Genomic DNA, 19196 nt, shown 5'->3' with positions numbered 1-19196 from the left:
GGGGGCGGGGGCTTGTAAGGCGGGGCCGGGGCCGGGGCTGGGCGTGCGCGCTCTGGCCTCCGGCTCCAGCGCCGGACCCTGCTGGAGCTTAGGGGGCAGGTCTGAGGGCTGGGGGCGGGGCACGCGCTTTGGCTCTCCACCCGGCTGTAGAACAGGGACCCTGGGCTCGGGGGCCGCGATCCCGGATCCCGCCCGGCTGCAGGGAAAGAGGGCCTGGGTCTGGGGCGCGCGCTCCGGGATCTCGCCCCGTTGGAGGGAAGGGGGTCTGGGTCCGGGGCGCGCGATCCGCGGTCCCGCCCCGTTGGAGGGAAGGGGGCCGGGGTCCAGAGTGCGTGATCCGCGGTCCCGCCCCGCTGGCGGGAAGTGGGTCTGGGTCCGGGGCGCGCGCTCCGGGATCTCGCCGCGGCTGGAGGAAAAGGGGGCCTGAGTCCGGGGCGCGCGATCCGGAGTCCCGCCCCGCTGGAGGGAAGGGGGTCTGGGTCCGGAGCGCGCGATCCGGGGTCCCTCCCCGCTGGAGGGAAGGGGGCCTGGGTCCGGAGCGCGCGATCCGCGGTCCCGCCCCGCTGGAGGGAAGGGGGTCTGGGTCCGGGGCGCGCGATCCGGGATCTCGCCGCGGCTGGAGGAAAAGGGGGCCTGAGTCCGGGGCGCGCGATCCGGGGTCCCGCCCCTTTGGAGGAAAGCGGGCCTGGATCCGGAGCGCGCGATCGGGGGTCCCGCCCCGGTTGGAGGGTAGTGGCCTGCACCCCAGGTCCCGCCCCGCTGGAGGGTAGGGGCCTGTGGCGGGAGCCCCGCGCGCACTGAGCACTCGGGCTCGGACTCCGAGCTGGGGTCACGCCGGGAAGGGTCGGCTCTGGCGATCGATCGGCGGAGCAGGGGACTTGGAACGCGCGCTCGGTGACCGGCGCCACCTGTGGGTCGGGGGAGGGCGAGGGTTTCGGACCCTGGAGGCCCAGGCGCAACAGGTGAGCGGCGGAAGCTGCGGGGCGGGGCGGGCGCGCGGTGGCGGCCGCTAGGAGGCCCCGTGCCTTCCGTCTTGCGGCGCGCCGACGCTCGCCTTTGTCCCCGTGAGGCGCGAGAGGCGGCGGCCCCCAGGTGAGGGCGGAAGCGCTGCGGAGGGGGCCCGGCTTGACCCCATCCCGGGAGCCTTGGATTGCCGGGCAGAGCTCCCTCCACGCGCACCTGCGCTAGCCTGGCACGGCCCAGCCCGCTGCCTGGGAGGCGGGGACGCGGGGCCCGTCCCAAAGCACTGTCCCTGCGAGGGCTGCCCTAAAAACGTGGGCCGGTAGGGACGCTCGACCTGTTCGTGTGAGGGCCTCCGCACCCTCCCCCACATTCCCAGCCGTGTCTCCAGCCCGCGTCTTGAATGGCACCTGGTCGGCTGTCCCTGTTGTCACTGGGCTGGAAACCTGTCTTTCTTTCGGACCTTGCTCTTCCTTTTCATAGAACTGTACCAGGAAGTCTCCGTGTCTGGCCCACAAAGGCGGCTTGCAGTTGATGAAAGCGTTCTGGACTGGTCCAGTGTGTCATTCAACCAACTGAACTGAGTCCAAACCCGCGGGCACCTGTCCCGGTCGAGGGTACTGCCCCAAGTAACTGCAGAGCTTCCGGTCTTCAGAATGCCTGTAATTAGAGTGAGGCGATTTTTTTTTTTTTTTTTTTTTTTAACGGAGACTTACCGACTGTGCTTCTCACAGTCATCCCCAAGGGTGTCTTCTCCCCTACCCCCGAATCTGGGGTGGAACCCGAGTGCGCTCTAAATCCCAGGGCATTTTATTTCAAGTTACCCAGGTAGGACTCGAACGCGCAGTTCTCCCTGAGTGCCCCGAGATTACAGGTGTGAGCCACCCTTGGAAGAAAGGTGTACTTTATGAATTCTTTCTTTTCTTTTCTTCTTCTTTTTTTTGGTTTCTGGTTTTGTTTTTTGAGACAGGGTCTCGCTACGTAGTGCAAACTGGCCTTGAACTCACCATGTAGTCTAGGCTGGCCTTGAACTTGGAGTGATCCTCCTGCCTCAGCCTCCAGAGTCCTGGAATTACAGGTGTGCTCCACCAGCACATCTGGATTGGTTGGTTTGTTTTGTTTGTTTTTTAGACAGGGTCTGGCTATGTAGTGTAGGCTGCCCTTGAACTCGCTGTGTTCCAGGCTGGCCTGGAACTGGCAGCAGTCCTGCTGCCTCAGCCTCCTGAGTGCTGGGATTCCAGGTGTGTGCCACCACGCCAGGCCAGACTCAAAAATTGCTTTCATGGACATTCTTGGGGTTATACTCTTGAGCATATCTGCCATGGCACCCAGATGTTCTGTATCGTTTGTTATGTCATCACAGGGTGCTGTCAGTGTCAGGCAGCTTGTGACTGAGAGCCCCAGTTTATCAGCTGAACACCCATTTGGGTTGAGGTCAGTGTGGGCGCAGGTGCTTGCTCACGCCCGCCTGAGAACTCACAACTTCGGGGAAATGGCAACGGGAGAATGTATTTGTCCCTGTCTGTCCTCCGTCCTTTTGGAAAGCCAAGGCATGCTTGGTCTGTGTTCTTGCACCCTCCTCAGCCATTAAGCTCCATGGCACAGGAGGTCCCATGTTCTCTGTGGACTTGCAGGGCATGTGACCAGCAAAGATCCTCCTGCCTCAGCCTCCTGAGCGCCGTGATTACAAGTGTGCGCTGCCACATCTGGCTAGGCATGGGGTTTAGCTCAGTGTATTGTGTGAGCTTAGCAAGCACAAGGTCCTGGGTTCAATCCCCAGCTCAAAACACATCATTTTTAAAGAAAATAACAGCCAGTGAGCTGTTATTCTTCAGAGATTTCTCAGACGCTTCTTACTTGGCCAAGCGTGGGGCAGGCTTGCCAGAGAATGTAAAGGATGCAGGGAATATGTAGCATTAGCTCTGGATGCGAGCGAAAATATGAATGAAACCACACTAGAAGTAAGTGCTAAATGACTTTTAACTACAAAAGCGTCTGTAGGAGAGAAATGAAAGGAGAAAGGAGAAAAAAGAATGAAGCAAGCTGTCAGTGAAATCTTTGTTTGTTCTCTTTTGTTTTGAAACAGGGTCTCACTATGCAATTCAGGCTAGCCTTAAACTCACTATGTAGCCCAGGCTGACCTCAAACTCGGGAGATCCTCCTGCCTCAGCCTCCGGAGCGCTGGGATGACTGCCACACCTGGCCGTAAGTGAAATTCTTTATTTGCCATCTCTTGTTGTGGAAATTTTACATGCACGTGGAAGCAGGGTGCTTGTTTCCCCCGCTACCTATTTTTCTGCCGAAAGTGTTGCAAGGATCATGCCAGGCACAAGACACCGCTGTTCTTGGACACTAGGGAGAGTGGAGGGGTGGGCTTGGTTCCTATGGGGACAGACCTCCAGGGGAGCCTTAGAGCAGCAGCAGGCAGCAAGCTTGTAACGAGGACAGCAGCTCCCTAGCAATGGCAGATGCCCTCCATGTGACATGTGGGTGGCAGCTGGCTTTCCTTGGTTGCTGGCCACATGGCTCAAGACCCCCTCTTTTTTTTTTTTTTTTTTTGTCTTTTGGAGACAGTGTTTGACTATGCAGCTCAGGCTGGCTTGAGCTCACTTTGTAGCCCAGGCTGACCTCGAACTCGGAGCAGTCCTCCTACTTCAGCGTCCCGAGTGCTGGGATTAGAGGCATGCACCACCACGCCTAGCCAAGTCCCTACCTCTGTGGCCAGCCACAGAGCCTTCCTTTCTTGATCTTGGCCCTCTGGCCCCCAGAACTGGAGAGAGGGAACATCTGATGCTTTCAGCACCCCCATTTCCATCAGAGCCCTAGAAAACTAAGTCAGAACAGGTTTAAATTTGCAGAGAAGCCAGCCATGGTGGCGCACACCTGTAATCCCAGCACTCAGGAGGCTGAGGCAGGAAGGTCTTTGCAAGTTCGAGGCCAGCCTGGACTACAAAGTGAGGTCAAGGCCAACCTGAACTGCATAGGGAAACCTTGCCTCAAAAAGACAAAAAAAAAAAAATTGCAGATAAGCTGAACTAGCAGTGCACAGAGCTCTCGGCCTGACGCTAGCATCTCACATTACCGTGCACACTGTCACAATTAACAGATCAACACAGATATGTTATTATTAACAGGAGCACCCACTTTATCTGGATTTCCTCAATTTTCCCCTCATGTCCTGGGATCCACCCCTTTGTAGGGAGGGGTGTGAGATAGGCTCTCACCTCAAACTGTGGCAGTCATCCTGCCTCTGCCTCCCCAGTGCTGGCATTGTAGTCATGGGCCACCATGCCCAGCTTGCCCCATTGCGTCCAGTGTCTTCTTGGACCCTCTGAAGTGGCTGGGGTTCATCGACTTGAGCACACACACACACACACACATACACACTTCACATCCTTAGTGTTGAAACAATCCAGGTATTGCGTGGGATGGATTGAGGCCAGACTCAGGCCACTGCTTCTTGGGTGTCTTGGAGGATTGCTTTTGTGTGAAATTCCTTTACCGGCTGCTGGCCAACATACTTGTTCCAGTCGGATCTGTTTTGCTGAACTTCAAGGAATGTAGAAATATCTGACCAGCTGCAGAAGTCACAGGAAGTAACTGCCGGAGGGCCACTGTTGAAAGGGCGGTAGAAAGTCTCCCTCCCTGTGCAGATTCCTTCCAGGCAAACAAAGGAAGTGCCTAACAGTTCTACTGATGGTGCTCCTTCTTTACCTTTATAGAATTATGCAGATGGAAGGCCCACAGGAAATAGTATGTGATTCACATTTTATTAGAAGTAAATTTTTATTTAGGGAAGGTGGCTCAGAGGAGAGCCCTCCTACCCAGTTTCTCTGAGCGTTAAGTATGGTTCTTTGATAGCTGAGTCATTACTAAGATGCTTTCATCAAAGCTAAGAAATCAGCTCCATTCAGTGGTGCACGCCTGTGATCCCAGCTACTAGGGAAGCTGAGACAGGAGGGTGGAAAGTTTAAGGCCAGACTGGGGGGGTCCCCTTTCAAAATAAAAAATAAGAGAGCTAGGGGTGTAGCTCAGTGATAGAGCACTTGCCTAGCACACACGAGGCCCTGGCTCAATTCCCCAGTACAAAAAAAAAAACCAAAAAATGACTAAGACATCACCATTGCTGTGAACTAACCTCAACTTTATTTGAATTTTACCAACTTGCCCACAAATATATTCTTTCTATCTAAGACGCCCGCCCAGGATCCCACACCGCATTTAATGGTCGTGTCTCTGCTCCAAGACAGTTCCTATCTTGACTTTTCCCCTTGTTCTTTTATTGTACTGTAGGGCTACTTTGGGCTCTGTCTGTCGCCCTAGTTGGGTAATTGCAGCAGAGATACTACATGTTGCACAAAGGATGAAATACATACCATCTGGATCTTGGGGGTGTGGGTTGAGACGGGGTTTCACTATGTAGCCCAGGTTGGCTTCCTACTCATGGTGATACTCCTGCCTCAGCCTCCTGAGTGCTAAGATTACAGTGTGGGCCACCACACCCGGCCACCAGCTGGCTTAAGGGATGTTTTCAGGCCTCTGTGATAGGGTGTTAGAGTCTTGAGATCTACTCATGGTAGGGTGTCAACCAAGGGCAGGTTCAGGGAAAGCACCACTCCGTGTAAGACATTGGGCCTGTTGGGGAGGAACTGACCGGATCCCACACACTGGCTCTGCCACACGCCGGCTCTAACCACAAGCCCACGCCTTGAGGTTCATGTGGGTTTCCTATTCCTTGCTCGTGATCACTTGAGTGACAGTGACAGTCATTTCAAAATTAGCTAGAGTCAGCATGTGCCAACTAGTCCCAACTACTTGGGAGGCTGAGGCAGGAGGATAGCAAGTACTTTGCTTTGCAAGACTGTCTCAAATTAAAATTATAGCAGGGCTGGGGGTGGTTCAACACATCCCATGCCCCAACACTGGAGAAATAGCCCAAGTCCTGCTAGGGGTCTAGAGCATGGCCTTAGCACTGTGGAGCCCTTGGGTTCATTAACCAGCACCAAGAATAAATCAGCCAAAACCTATGGCGAATGAGTGTATTTTGTCCTTTGCATTAGATGTCTGCTTTGACAGGGTTTATCTGAAAGAGGAGTGCACAGGACATAATCCTCCCAGGAATAACAGTCACTGCATTTTACTACTTTAGTATATGTGCTACAAAATGGTCAAAATTAGAGAAAAATTAACAAAGTTTTGAAACATGCCACGTGCACACATGTGCGTACATTGTAATCATCCCATCCACCACACACACACACACACACACACACACACACACACAGCATCCTTGAAAACAAAGACGCAAGTTATAAGACATCACATCTGCCATCAGCAACCACCTAGGTGTCTCCAAAGTGCACTTGGTGATAGGGTGACAGTTTGTAGCCCCTCCTGGTACTGTGAGGAAGTGCTCCGGCTGACCTACCTGGCTTCGATTTAAATACCACCACCTGGGTGACCTTGGACAAGGTGCCCCATACCCCCTGGGGCCTTGTGCGTAAAAAGGACTAAAAGAGACAAAAGCCAGGTGTGGTGGCGCGTGCCTGTAATTCCAGCACTCGGGAGGCTGAGGCAGGAGGATAGTTGCGAGTTGAAGACCAGCCTGAACTGCGTAGCGAGACCCTGTCTCTGAAAGAGAGATAGATAGATAGACAGACAAATAAAATAAAACAGACAAGTGCGCCATGCCATGAGGGAGGGGGCAAGAGTGACAGAGGCTGCCTGGCCCAGGGCCCAAAAGTAGCTGCTCACTGAATGTGGTCAGGTAATGAAATGAGTGTCCTGTCCTCTTTTCAGGACATGCTTACCCCTCCTGGAAGCAGGCATCAGGCTCACTAGCAGCCTGGCTTACGGGTCTCCATCCACGTACCTCTGGAGGGGTGCTCCAAGGACGTCCGTCGGGCATGGACAAGGGAGCCCCTAACTCAAAACATCCACGGCATCACTTCACATTGGAACAAACTTACTTAGCAGGTTAATAATATCTCTTAGTTATCTTGAGCTGATCAGGGACAAAATGTGAACCAGTGTAAGGCAAATGCTAAACAAAAAGAAGCAAAGGGAATGATTTCCGGGTTCCGGGAGGATCAGAGCCCTCTCACATACTTCAAGATTCTCTCAAGGCTAAGACCAAGGCCTTCTCTGGGTGGCCCTTTTTTATTTGATCATCAGAAGAAGGGAGGAGAGTACTCAAGAAGGGCAGAATCACGTAATGACTTCTCCAAGTAAGGTATTAAATTAATCCTTAGTAAGGATAAAGTTAATCCACCTAGGCGTGAGATCCCCGAGGCTATAGTCTTTAGCTAGTTGAGATCCGATCCAGGTATCCTTGGCTTTCCGGCTTCATCCACCATTACAGATTTTAGTAGGGATTAGTGACCCACAAAGATTCACTTACTATGAGTCCATCGCCCACTTCCAGACAAGTGGCCCAGGCTTTGGACAGATTCACAAATAAACATAAAAAGCCAACTGGTTTAAGTCCTGCTCAGGGCTGCTTTATAGTGGTCTCCGTTACTTACTGCCTCGTTTTTTGGGGTTTTTTGTTTTTTTTTTTTTTGGTAGTACAGAGGATGGAACCCAGGGCCTTGCACATGCTGGGCCAGTGCTCCACCACTGGGCTACACCCCCAGCCTGACTTAACTGACTTTTGATTAAACAAATCATTTCCATCCTTCATGATTTTAAAAGCATAAGCCTTTCTTTATGAGTCCACACATTTGCAGTGCCTAATGTTTACATTCTTAGCGGAGAGTCGTCGGTACGTGGAGAGAACACATCTGAATTTCCTCTTCCTCTCCCCTGGTGATCCCCCTTGCGCTCGAGAAAGATCGTCTCCCTACTAACTGTTATCTACCTTTTATTTATTTATAATGTGGATTTCTCCTTCGGCCTTTTTGTGAACTCAGGCTAGCTCTCAGTTCTCTGAAGAGTTAATTTTGTGTGTGCGTTTGAACAAAAGGTGCACGTGTGTAGTTTCAAAACTACGCCAAAGAGACAAGTAAACTCAAAATACGTAAGTGAGTGCCGGGTCTCAAAATCATGACACGCCTTTATGAGTTAAAATTCTTCCTTAAATGCTGAACCCAGGAGTCCAGCGTAGAGAATAAGAAAGAAGGTGAGAATGTTTTCCGTTATGAAGAGTGACAGGGAAATGTCTCCAGGTTTGCAAATGTGAGCACGATTATTTTTTACCAGGAAGGGATGTAGGATTATGTTTTTATGCACATCCAAAAAAAGAAGAAGAATGTCTCACGTACCAAGCCCCTTACTTGTCATTAACATGGAACTGTCCCTAGCAGTTCTTGCCTATTTCCCTGCGGCTCTTTTTCTGGGTCATGAAACATTTCGATTAATTGCACTAGGTACTCAACATCACAATGAAGTTTTGAAATACATCTGGTTGCCTTTTCTTTTCACTTGGTGTTTATTTGCCCACGAATGCCGGTTTGCACTTTTGAGCGCGGTGGAGTAAAACCATCCCTGTTGGTACATTTCCATCTCTGGGCCGTTGTCAATGGCTCTTTCTTTATAGAATGGATGTGGTCCAGCAAATTGAGCTGGGAACTGAAGCTCCAGTCGCTGTGAGGCAAACCCTACACAGACCTTCATTCTTCCAGTCAACCCCCAGCTGCTTGACTTCCATCAAGAAGGCCTTTAAGATGGTGTATGAAGAAAACTAATAATAAATAAAATGGTGTATGGAGGGCAGGGATTCTTAGCAACCAGTTTTTTCCACTGAGAGCCATAAACCGCTTACCCAGGCAGAAAGAACTACCTCTAGGAAGTTCAGCACAAGGCTGACTGCCTCTTTCATCCAGACCTGGGTGAGCGGGTAGAGCTCAGTGGCAGACCACTTGCCCAGCTTGTGCGAGGGCCTGGTCCCATTAAAAAGCTCCAGATTGAGCCACGCACAGTGGTGCGTGCCTGTAATACAGCACTCAGTAGGCTGAGGCAGGATGATCGCTGAGAGTCTAAGGCCAGCCTGAACTACATAGTGAGACCCGGTCTCAAAAAATTAATCAAGTGGGGCTGGGGATTTAGCTCAGCGACACAGCGCCTGCCTGGCAAGCACAACGTCGTGAGTTCAATTCCCGGTACCGGGAAAAAAAAAAAATTAATCAAGCAGTGTTAAAAAAAAAAATTTAAAAGCTCCAGGTTGTGGCAAAAGTTCTTTCAAGCTGAGAAAATTGTCAGGATGTTTCTCAAGAGGAAATTACTTGTCTGTCTTTCCCAGTCCTTGTCTGTCATGTCCCTCTACCTTTTGTTCCTTTTTCCTGCAAGCATCCTGGCATCCCTCGCTCACCAGGACCTCCCGTGTCACTCCTGGAGCCTTCCAAGTCCAGAGGAAGGATGTTGCTTACCCTTTTAGACCACCACTCCCTCGTGCTTGGTACCCGCATCTTGTGCTCCGTGCCTTAGAAGAATGATCATGTTTCTCCAAGTTTTTTTCAACAAAGCTCTCTCCAAGTTCATCTACGACCCTGGGGATGCCTGTGTTCTTCAGGGGAGATACAAGCACTAGGGCGCTGCTCCTGTAAGCCAGCAGATCTCCTGGAAGTTTGTTAGAAATGCAGAATCGCATCCCAGATGCCTCAGACATCCTCAGTCGGATCTGCCTTTTCAGGAGATTCACAAGGATATGTACGCAAACTCCAAGTACATACTGTTCTCAGCTGAGGCCAAATGTCATTTTAAATGACGCCATATTTTTTTTAAGACACATTTTTTTTTCTTTTGAGACAGAAGTCTAGCTGTGGTGCCCAGGCTGGTCCCAGACCCCTGGGATCAAGGGATCCTCCTGCCTCAGTATCCTACTTGGCTAAGACTGGGGGTACACACTCCTGCACAAGCTAGGATATAATTTCAACCCATATTCAATCCCTGTGTCTTTCTACCCCATGCTATATTTCTTTTCTTTCTGGCAGGAGTAGGATTGAACCCAGAGCCTTCACACTGAGCTACATCCCCAGCCCTCTTTTTTTATTTTGAACTAGAGTCTTGCCGAGTTGCCCAAGCTTGGCTCAAGTTTGGGATCCTTCTGCCTCAGCCTCCCAGAGTGCTGGTATTACAGATGTGCCACCATGCCTGGCTATGTTTGTTATATCCATGACTGGTTTGTTTGCTTGATTCTTTGGTGTCAGCCGTGCCTTCATTTGTCATGTGTCGTTTATTGAGGCCTGTAACATTCCCTCATGTATTGGACACAGATTGTCCCTTTAGGTTTCCTGAGCCTGGTTGCAAATAGTAACTCAGGAAATCCTCACTGAGCTGAATGAAGTGGCCAGGTTTTTCTTGGTCTTCGGTGATCCCAAAAGGGGCTGTCGCTAGGGCATTGAACCTTTGATTGGGAAGGTAGTGTCTGAGCCGGGTTCCTTAGCAAATAGAGCCTAAGGATCCTGTAGATTGGGGCAAATTTTTGCCAACCGTATGTCTGATAAGAGGTTAGCATTCAGAATTTGCAAAGAACTCTTACAACTCAATACCATAGCAGAAAAACAACTGATTTTTTTGTTTGTTTGTTTTTTTGAGGCAGTGTCTCACTCTAGTTCAGGCTGGCCTCGAGCTCAGAGTGATCCTTCTGCCTCAGCCTAATAACCTGAATTTAAAATCAGTAGCTGGGCATGGTGGTATAGGCCTATAATCCCAGCAGTCTGGGAGGCTGCAACAGGAGGATCACAAGTTCTACCCCAGCCTGGGAAATTTGGTGACTTAGTGAGACCATGTCTCAGGTTTAAAAAAAAAAAAAAAAAACAAAAGACAAATTAAGAGTAAGAGATGTTGCTCAATGCGAAGGCCATAGGTTCAGTCCCCAGTACAGCAAAAAACCCAAAACACTGAGGTTTCACCTCATATCGATAATAAGCATGGCTATTATCAAAGAGACAGAGGCCAGGCGGAGTGGTTTATGCTTGTAAGCACAGCTACTCAGGAGACTGAGGCAGAAGGATTGCTTGAGTTCAGCTTGAGTCTAGGAGTTCAAGGTCATCCTGGCCTACATCTCAAAAAAATGATGACACAGACAGGAGATAAATGTTGGCGGAGGTGTGGAGAAATGGGAAACCTGCTACACAGTGGGGAACGGAGATTGGTAGAGCCAGGTAAGCAGAGCAGTGTGGAAACTCCTGAAGAAATCAGAATGACTGGGGCTGGGGTTTTAGCTCAGCCACACACCGCCTGCCTGGCAAGCTCAAGGTCGTGTGTTCAATTTCCAGTACCAGAAAAAAACAAAACAAAAAAATCAGAATGACCTAATATGTGACCCGGCAATTGTCTTCAAGGCAAATACTCAGAGGGGGCAAAGTCCCACCTGGCACAGTTGCCTGAATCCCACGTTTACTGCAGCAGGATTTACAGTAGCTGAAACGGACTGCCCACATGATGGTCAGCGGACAAACAAAGAAAATGCAGTTGATGTGCAGGATGGAGTATTGCTCAGCCATGAAAAAAAAACAAAATGATGTCACTTGCAGGAAAGTGGGTCAAACTAGAGATCCTGTTAAGTGAAATAAGCTAGATTCAGAAAAACAAGGGTCACGTGTTTTCCCTGATAGTGGAATCTGGGAGAAAAGACGACATTAAAGTAGAAGGGAGACTGTAAGACAAGAGGAAGGGGATCCAGGAAAAGAAGAGAGTGTGTGTGTGTGTGTTCATGTATTTGTGTCTGTGTGTACATACATATTGTGGAATATTACTCAACCTTAAAAAAGATAGAGACCCAGTAGTACAAGATTCCTAAGAAACCCAAGTAGTTGCTCTGTTCCACTCCTAGGAATGTCCTTAGAGAGGAAGGAAGGTTGAGTAATTAATTTACTGATCGGCCAACAACTCTGCTCATCCTTTTTCAGGATCTGCCCTGCTAGGTGTTAACCCCCTGCATTTCCGGTTCACTGGCCCCGCTCTCTGAGATCATAGTGGGATAAACCGGATAAGCTTCCGCCTCTGTGGGAAACGCACATGGGCCCTCCGCGTGTTGTGTAAATAAAGTTTTATTGGAATGCAGCCATACTCATTCACTTCAGGATTATCTACATCAGTTTAGGTATCAGAAAAACCCCCATGAAATGCTCACTATTAATACTGAATGAGACAGTAAATATAGAATTCAGAGCACAGTGCCTGCCCACACTCCATGAATTATTTAATACCTAATTCATTATTTAGGTGCCTGCTATTGTGAATGACCGTCTCCTCCCCATCCTTCTGCACCTGCTTCCTTCCCCACTGGATTCTGTGTGATACCTGAGATTCTTACGATGAACTCGATCCTTTCGTTGAGACATCTGGACAACGGGACACTCCACTGTCAATAAGTTGCTGGGAGAAGAACTCACCGAGCTTTTTGCAGCTGCTAACGCAGCTCATCAAGCAGGAATGATAGCCAAATTGTGGAACAGAAAGCTGAGAGTAGGGCATTTCCAGGGGTAGATTCTCTAGGTTGCCCAGACTAAAACTGGAAGGAAGATCTAGGTGCTAAATTTGGAGGAAGGCTAAAAAAAGAAGGGGTGATGATGCAAAAACGAATATACTTTTAAACTGGGCATAGTGGTTTACACCTATAATCCCAGCACCTGGGAAACAGAGGCAGGGGAATCTTTAAGTTCAGAGTCCTCTGGAGCTACACAGTAAGGTCAAAGATGGCTTACAGCGGTGGTGCTGAACCTTTTTGGTACCAGGGACCAGTTTGTGGAAGACGATTTTTGCACAGACTGGTGAGAGGAGGATGGATTGGGGATGATCCAACACATTACATTTATTGTGCTGTTTATTTCTGTTATTACATTGTGATATATACTTGTCTTGGTTACTTTTCTCTTGTTGCAGAGACAAAATAGCCAACGCCCAAAATGAAGGAAGGAAAGGTTTATTTAGCTTACAGTTTGTGGAGGTTTCAGTCCATACTTGGCTGGCTCCCAGGCAGAAGGTAGCAAAGCAACAAGAGCAAAGGGGGGAATAGCAGCTGAACAGCAAAGCAGCCAGAACAAAAGGGAGGAATCCTGGCAAGCAGCCTCTTTCCCTGCCTTACTTTGTAAACAGGCTACCCCCATCTAAGGGGCATGTAACTCTCACATTATCTCCATGCCCTCCTCTTCCACAGGCTCAGGATGTATACAAAATAAGCACCCTGGCTTCCTGCTGAGTCACTTAGACAGACCTCTAGACTCCCCAAGTTGACACAAGGTATCAACCATAACAATACTGAAATAACATATAACTCACCATAAAGCAGAATCAGTGGGAACTACAAGCTTGTTTCCCTGTAGTTAGAAGGTCCTATCTGGGGGTGAGGGAAGACAGTGCCCCCCAAAGTGTGCTGTTTATGTGCAATCCCCTGTGGAATCTCATTTTGGTTGCTGTCCCTTTGGGGAACCTATCATCACATGATAGGTTGTTGAAAATGGAAGCAGGTATTTCAGTGCTTTTCTAGCAATTTCAGGATATTCCCACCTTGACTTTAATGCAGAATGTATGGACATTTGAAGTTGTCTCAAACATACTTTTTTTTTTTTTTTTGTCTTTTTGAGACAGGGTTTTGCTATGCAGTTCAGGCTGGCCTTGAGCTCCCTTTATAGCCCGGGCTGGTCTCGACCTCTCAAAGATCCTCCTGCCTCAGCCTCCCGAGTGTTGGAATGACAGGTGTGCGCTACCATGCCTGGCTGAAACATACTTTTAAGTCTACTGTCACTTGCAATCTCAACCAGTTGATTCTCTTCTAGCACTGACAAAGCCAGGTTCACCTGGCTTCTTCACAGATTGGTTGCTGATCCATTCTCATTTTAGGGATCTTCTATGCTTGAACTCTTTTGAAAGCTGACATAGGTGATCATGCCTCAGCTAGGAGAAAAGGCACTGGCTCAGTCTCTTTCAAAGTCTCTGCTAACATTTGAAACATCAAAAATCCCATTGTCTACTCAACATCCCCATAATTCCAGTTTGGCTTTGAATGCAGCCACTTTATCTGATGACTTGAACACAGTTGTCACTATCCCCTAAAGTGATTTCATTGACCAGGTTGAATATGTCTTACAAGTAAGCAAGTTTTCTGGCTCATTCTCTGCCCCTGAAAGTGCTGCCAGGGGTGACTTTTTCTAGGCGTACATTCAGAAGTGACCTCTGTGACTTGTGTAGTGACATCAGAAAGCCAACCAGTCATGGCAGTCACTCCATCTGTGCACACAGCAACACAAAATAAGCAATTCTGTTTTCCTGATAGTTAAGTCATTCAGTCCAGCAGCTGTGGTGTTGGTTGGCAACAAAAGTGCACCTGTCATATCCTCATGCAAACCATCCTGTTGTTTTTTTTTTTTTTTTTTTTTTTTTTTTGGTTTTTCTCCAGTACCGGGAACCAAACTCACGACCTTGCACTTGCCAGGCAGGCGCTTTTGCCGCTGAGCTAAATCCCCAGCCCCTCCATCCTGAAAAATATACTGCAGAAAAGCAAGCATTGTTGCCTTGTTACCTACCACAGTGACTCAGGAAGCCTGTTGACAACTCTGCCTCGATATGCTCTGTTTCTTCGATTTCTCTAGTAATGGTGCAAGCTAAAAGAGGAATATGCACCACCTTTTGAACTGCAGACTCTCCTCAGAGTTCACAGCTCATGTCCTTAGCAGCGGGCAGGATCCACTCTTCAATAGGAAAGGGCTTCTTAGCTTTAGCAGTGAGGTTAGCCACTCAGAATGCTGCTCTCAGTACAAACACGTTTGATGAAATAGTGCCCTGCAGTAATTGCTTTTGGGTTTTGCACTCATGTTTTTCTTCTGGAAAACTCCAAAGGTGTCTTTTGCTGTTGTTTTGTTTGTTTTGGGGGGGTTTTCTTTTTGAGAGAAGGTCTCACTCTGTAGTTCAGTCTGGCCTTGAGCTCACAATGTAGTCCACGCTGGCTTTGAACTTCTCCTGCATTTCCAGTTCAGCCTTTTGAGTGCTGAGATTACAGGTGTATGCCAACACATCCCGCTCCAAAGGTGTCTTTAATGCAGAGTGCTTGGTCTCCGCAGGGTGAAGGATGTTTGAAAGTTTCATGGCTGTGTTGGATAGCCAGTCCCTATGTATTATACGCAGTGGATTTGCAGAATGTAAATCACCTGCTGCAGTGAATCCATCATTTAAGTAGGACTGTTGGTATTTTTCTTTAAAATTCAGTTTCCTGACAGGTGTGGCGGTGCACATCTATAGTCCCAGCACTTGGGAGGCTGAGGCAGGAGGATCTTTGCAAGTTCGAGGCCAGCCTGGGCTACAACGTGAGCTCAAGGCCAGCCTGAACTGCATAGCGAGAACCTGTCTCAAAAAGACAAAAACCAACAACAACAAAAATTCAGCTTCCTTTTTGTGGTGGTCTTCTGCTGTCTCATCATTGGGTCTTTCCCCCTTTTTAAAGAAACTTTCCAGTGCTGTTTGTTTTTAAAGGATTTTGGCTAGGGTCAGCATGAGGGCTTGTTAAACCCTGTGACTGAGATAAGCATGTGGGGTGGGAAAGAGGCTGCACTGGGAGTGGTAAATAAATTCACAAGCAGGCTGCACACTGTCTGAAATAAGTGGCAGATGCCAACTTGAAGTGTGCCACCAGATACAGCTGTACAATTTGTGCAATTGAAGTCCATCAATTCATTTCCCAGTATAAAGCCTGCACCAGATGCAGTTTAATCGTCACTTGCCACTCACTGATAGGTCTTTGATCTGAGTCTGTAAGCAGTTGATTTACCACGGTCTCTGTTCAGTCTGATCTCTTCACTAATGTTAATTTGTATTTGCAAATATCACTGCTCCCCAGTGATAGCCTTGGGTTCACCTAAGATTGTCAAGGATTAGATTTTTTTCATTTTGTTTCTGTTTCGTTTTTTTCCAGTACCGGGACTCAAACTCAGGATCTTGCGCTTGCCAGGCAGGCACTTACGCCACTGAGCTATATCCCCAGCCCCAAGCATTAGATTTTCCTAAGATGCACAAACCTAGATCCTGCACATGTGCAGTTCACACTGGAGTTCATGCTCCTGAGAGAATCTGGTACTTCCCTGACCTGCTAAGGAAGCTTAGATGGTGACACAAGCAATAGAGAAAGTGGCTGTAAATACGGAGGAAGCCCGCTACCTCAGCTGCTATGTACCTCCTGTGGTGCACCTCAATGCCTGTACCAGCGGGCACACTGGAGCTTGGAGACCCGTGGCCCAGGCTGTGTAGCAGGACTGTCTCAAATCAGCAACGCAAGAAAGGAAGGAAGGAAGAGAAAAAAGGAAAGGAGAGAGAAAGAGAGAGAAAGGAAAGAAGGAAGGAAAGAAGGAAGGAGTATAGTTTCATATATTCGAAGGTCCTGAGTAATGCTATACCAATACAGTGGCACCTCGGTTCACAAATTTAATTCTTTCCACAATTCTGGTCACAGACCGACTTGGACGTGAACTGAATCAAATTTCCCCGTAAGGTCAACGTTGAGCCTAACCATTGCATTTGATTTGGTTCTTGTCTAATTCCATTTCCAACCAGAAACACAGGAAGAACTAAGTGTGTGAAATGAGGTACCCCTATATGTCAAAACTCACATTTGGAGGGGTTATGCTTATATTTTTCACATGTACAATGTTTCTCAATGTTTCTGCCTCCCAAGCACATGCACACACAAATGTGTGTGTAATTCGTTTTACCTCATCTACTTTACCTCATATTTATAGTTGGACTATTTCAGGAAAAAGTTTCTCTCTCGTTTCATTTCTCATACTGATTTCAAGTTCCTTGGTGACAGTTTTGAAAATTTAACGCTTTTCTTTTTTTCGGGGTTGAGGATTGAATGAGTGAAAGAGGGATTGTGGCATGAGTACGGAGCTATGTGAAAGAAGAAAGAACTATAGGAAGAAAGGAGACGTCAGGAGAATGGAGGAACTGTAAGCAACACAGAGGCTAGCTAGGCGTGGTGGTGCACACCTCTCATCCCAGCCCTCTGGAGGCTGAGGCAGGAAGATCTTTGCGAGTTCAAGGCCAGCCTGGGCCACAAAGTGAGCTCAAGGCCAGCCTGAACTGCGCAGCAAGACCCTGTCTCAAAAAGACCAAAAATAAAGAAATAAATATAAAAAAGAACAGAATGTGAGAAAGACGAGAAATTGTAAGAGAAGTATTTGTAAATGAGTACAGGTAATTTTTCAAAGATACATGTCTGCCATGAGTGTAGGCAAAGCACACATAACTGTCAGAAATCCAGCTGTTACAGGAGAAACAAAGGGTAGGGGGAAAAAGGAAATATGAGCAACACAGGGATCGTGGGACCGTATTGTAGGATATCAAGGAGTTATGGGAGACGTGAAGTTGTGGGTGCAAACAGTTAAGTAGAGGCAGTGTGAGTGAACTGTGTCCAAAAAAGGCATTGTGGCAGTGCAATAATTGTATGCCTCCATTGCCTTCCAATCTGCTGTCCTATGCATGGGCCGTGTCTCTCCTTTATAAGAGTGGGCTGCTGTGCTCTTTTCTCTTTGGACTTGGGCTCTGGCTGTGTGTCCCAGGCTGGGTTGGAACTCCTGTGCTCAGGGGATCCTCCTGCTGTGGTGCTTGTGTCACTAAGCCTAGTGTGTGTTTGCTTCTAACCAGAGTGGCTTCTCTCCCCTACGTGCATGGACTTCTGCTTTACCTGCCTGTGCTTCTTGGCACTAGGAACGGTAGACCCTGGGGTCTGCTTGTCCAGAGACACACTCCAACCTCCCAGCACAGGCACCGGCTCTTCCAAACCCCTCCTCCTCCTGGACTTCCACCGGACTCCCGTGGCCCTTGCGTGGCTATGTCCCTCCTGACAGGCCTTGCTCCTGTGCCAGGAAACCAGTGGCCCTTAGGGGCCAAGTCTTCTCAGACTCCCCCCAAACTCAGAGCTGCACAAGACACAATCAGGGAGGGAGACAGGCAGATGCACAATCTTCACCCAACCCTGACCCTCTTCAGTTCTGTCCCAGATCCAAGCCTGGGACTTTCTGCACGGGACCCGTCAGGGAGGACACAAGATGCTGGGGGCACAGCAAGGAGCCTCCTCCTCTCTCTCCAGCCCCCTGCATCCCCAGCCGCACACAGGTCCCCGCAGGGAAACTAGGGTCACGATCACAAAGCACCGGACAGTAATCAGTCCTCCTGTACCCTGCACTGGGCTGGTCGTCCTCACCAATCACAGCGTCCCTCTGTCCTTCAACCTGAACTGACCTTTTCTTGGCCAGCAGGCCCCACCCAACTCCTGCTCAGAACCTGTGAATCCTTTGTTTTGTCTTTTTGAGACAGGGTCTTGCTATGAAGTTCAGTCTGCCCTTCAGCTCCCTTTGTAGCTCAGGCTGGTTTTGAACTTGCAACAATCCTCCTGCCTCAGCCTCCCAAGTGCTGGGATTACAGGCGAGTGCCACCACACCCGGCTCTTCAACCTCTTGTTTAACAGAGCTGGGGAAGTGACGTCTGATTCTCACCCGCCTCCAGCTCCCCATGGCCCCCACCACCCACCCACACCACGGCCACCCCTGGGAGACTCGGAGGACAGGCTCCATGGCCACACCCAGCTGTCTTCTCTTCCTCTGTCTCTTGTATGTCCTCCTCGGAGACCCGGCCTGCACACGCCCTCCCCACTCTCCCGTGTCTCCAAACCCGAGTCGCTCCTTGCATACCTCCCACCTCACAGGACTGTGCTTTCTCAGGGGAGGGTAACACTGCACTTCTCAGGGACCCTCGCCCACCCCGGTTAACATATGCTGCCACATAGCTGTTACCCAGGGAATACTGGGTAAGACCAGCTTCAGTCAATATGTGTGAGGTGCCGCGTAAGGGCCACCCGGCGCGATATGGCTCACTGTGCTGTGTGTGGTGGAGGACACCTGCCATCTCAGCTACCCTGCAGGCCGAGACGGGAGGATTAGAGGTCCGTGGCCTGCCTGGCCAACTTGGCAAGACCCTCTCTCAAACAATGAAAAGATTAGGTTGGGCACGTAGCTCAGTGGCAGAACACTTGGCCAGCATGTGGGAGGCTCTGGATTCCAGCCCTAACATCACAGAAAATAAACCCATGGTGAGCCTACTGGTCTTGAAGTGAGACCTAAAGTGGTAGGATGTTAAGGGCATGATGAAGGAGTCACACTCTGGGCCAGGGAGATAGCTCAGTGGCACAGTGCCTGCCTAGCAAGTGCAAGGTCCTGAGTTCGAGTCCAGATACCAAAAAAAAAAAAAAAAAAAAAAGCATCATCCAGGCAAGGGAAAAGCTTCTCTTACCAGTGACTCAACTTTCT

General features: G+C 49.3%; 1 protein-coding gene across 6 annotated transcripts in view; it reads left to right on the top strand.

Annotated features, from left to right (window-relative positions):
• Positions 1-24: 24 nt before the first annotated feature.
• Gpr143 (G protein-coupled receptor 143) overlaps positions 25-19196 on the top strand; it is a 53572-nt gene continuing 34400 nt past the window's right edge. For 2 of the 6 annotated variants that reach the window (XM_005406546.2, XM_013505614.1), the window contains exons 1-3: positions 973-1631; positions 3047-3165; positions 6760-6936. In XM_005406546.2, coding sequence (XP_005406603.1) covers positions 3147-3165; positions 6760-6936 — 196 coding nt within the window. In that variant the 5' untranslated portion in view covers positions 973-1631; positions 3047-3146. The other 4 variants (XM_013505613.1, XM_013505609.1, XM_013505610.1 and 1 more) reach the window with 4 other exon arrangements.

This window comes from Chinchilla lanigera, unplaced genomic scaffold (genome assembly GCF_000276665.1).
Source record: "Chinchilla lanigera isolate Chin_1 unplaced genomic scaffold, ChiLan1.0 scaffold00098, whole genome shotgun sequence".
Taxonomy (NCBI): Eukaryota; Metazoa; Chordata; class Mammalia; order Rodentia; family Chinchillidae; genus Chinchilla; species Chinchilla lanigera.
This window is presented reverse-complemented; position numbering and strand designations above follow the sequence as displayed.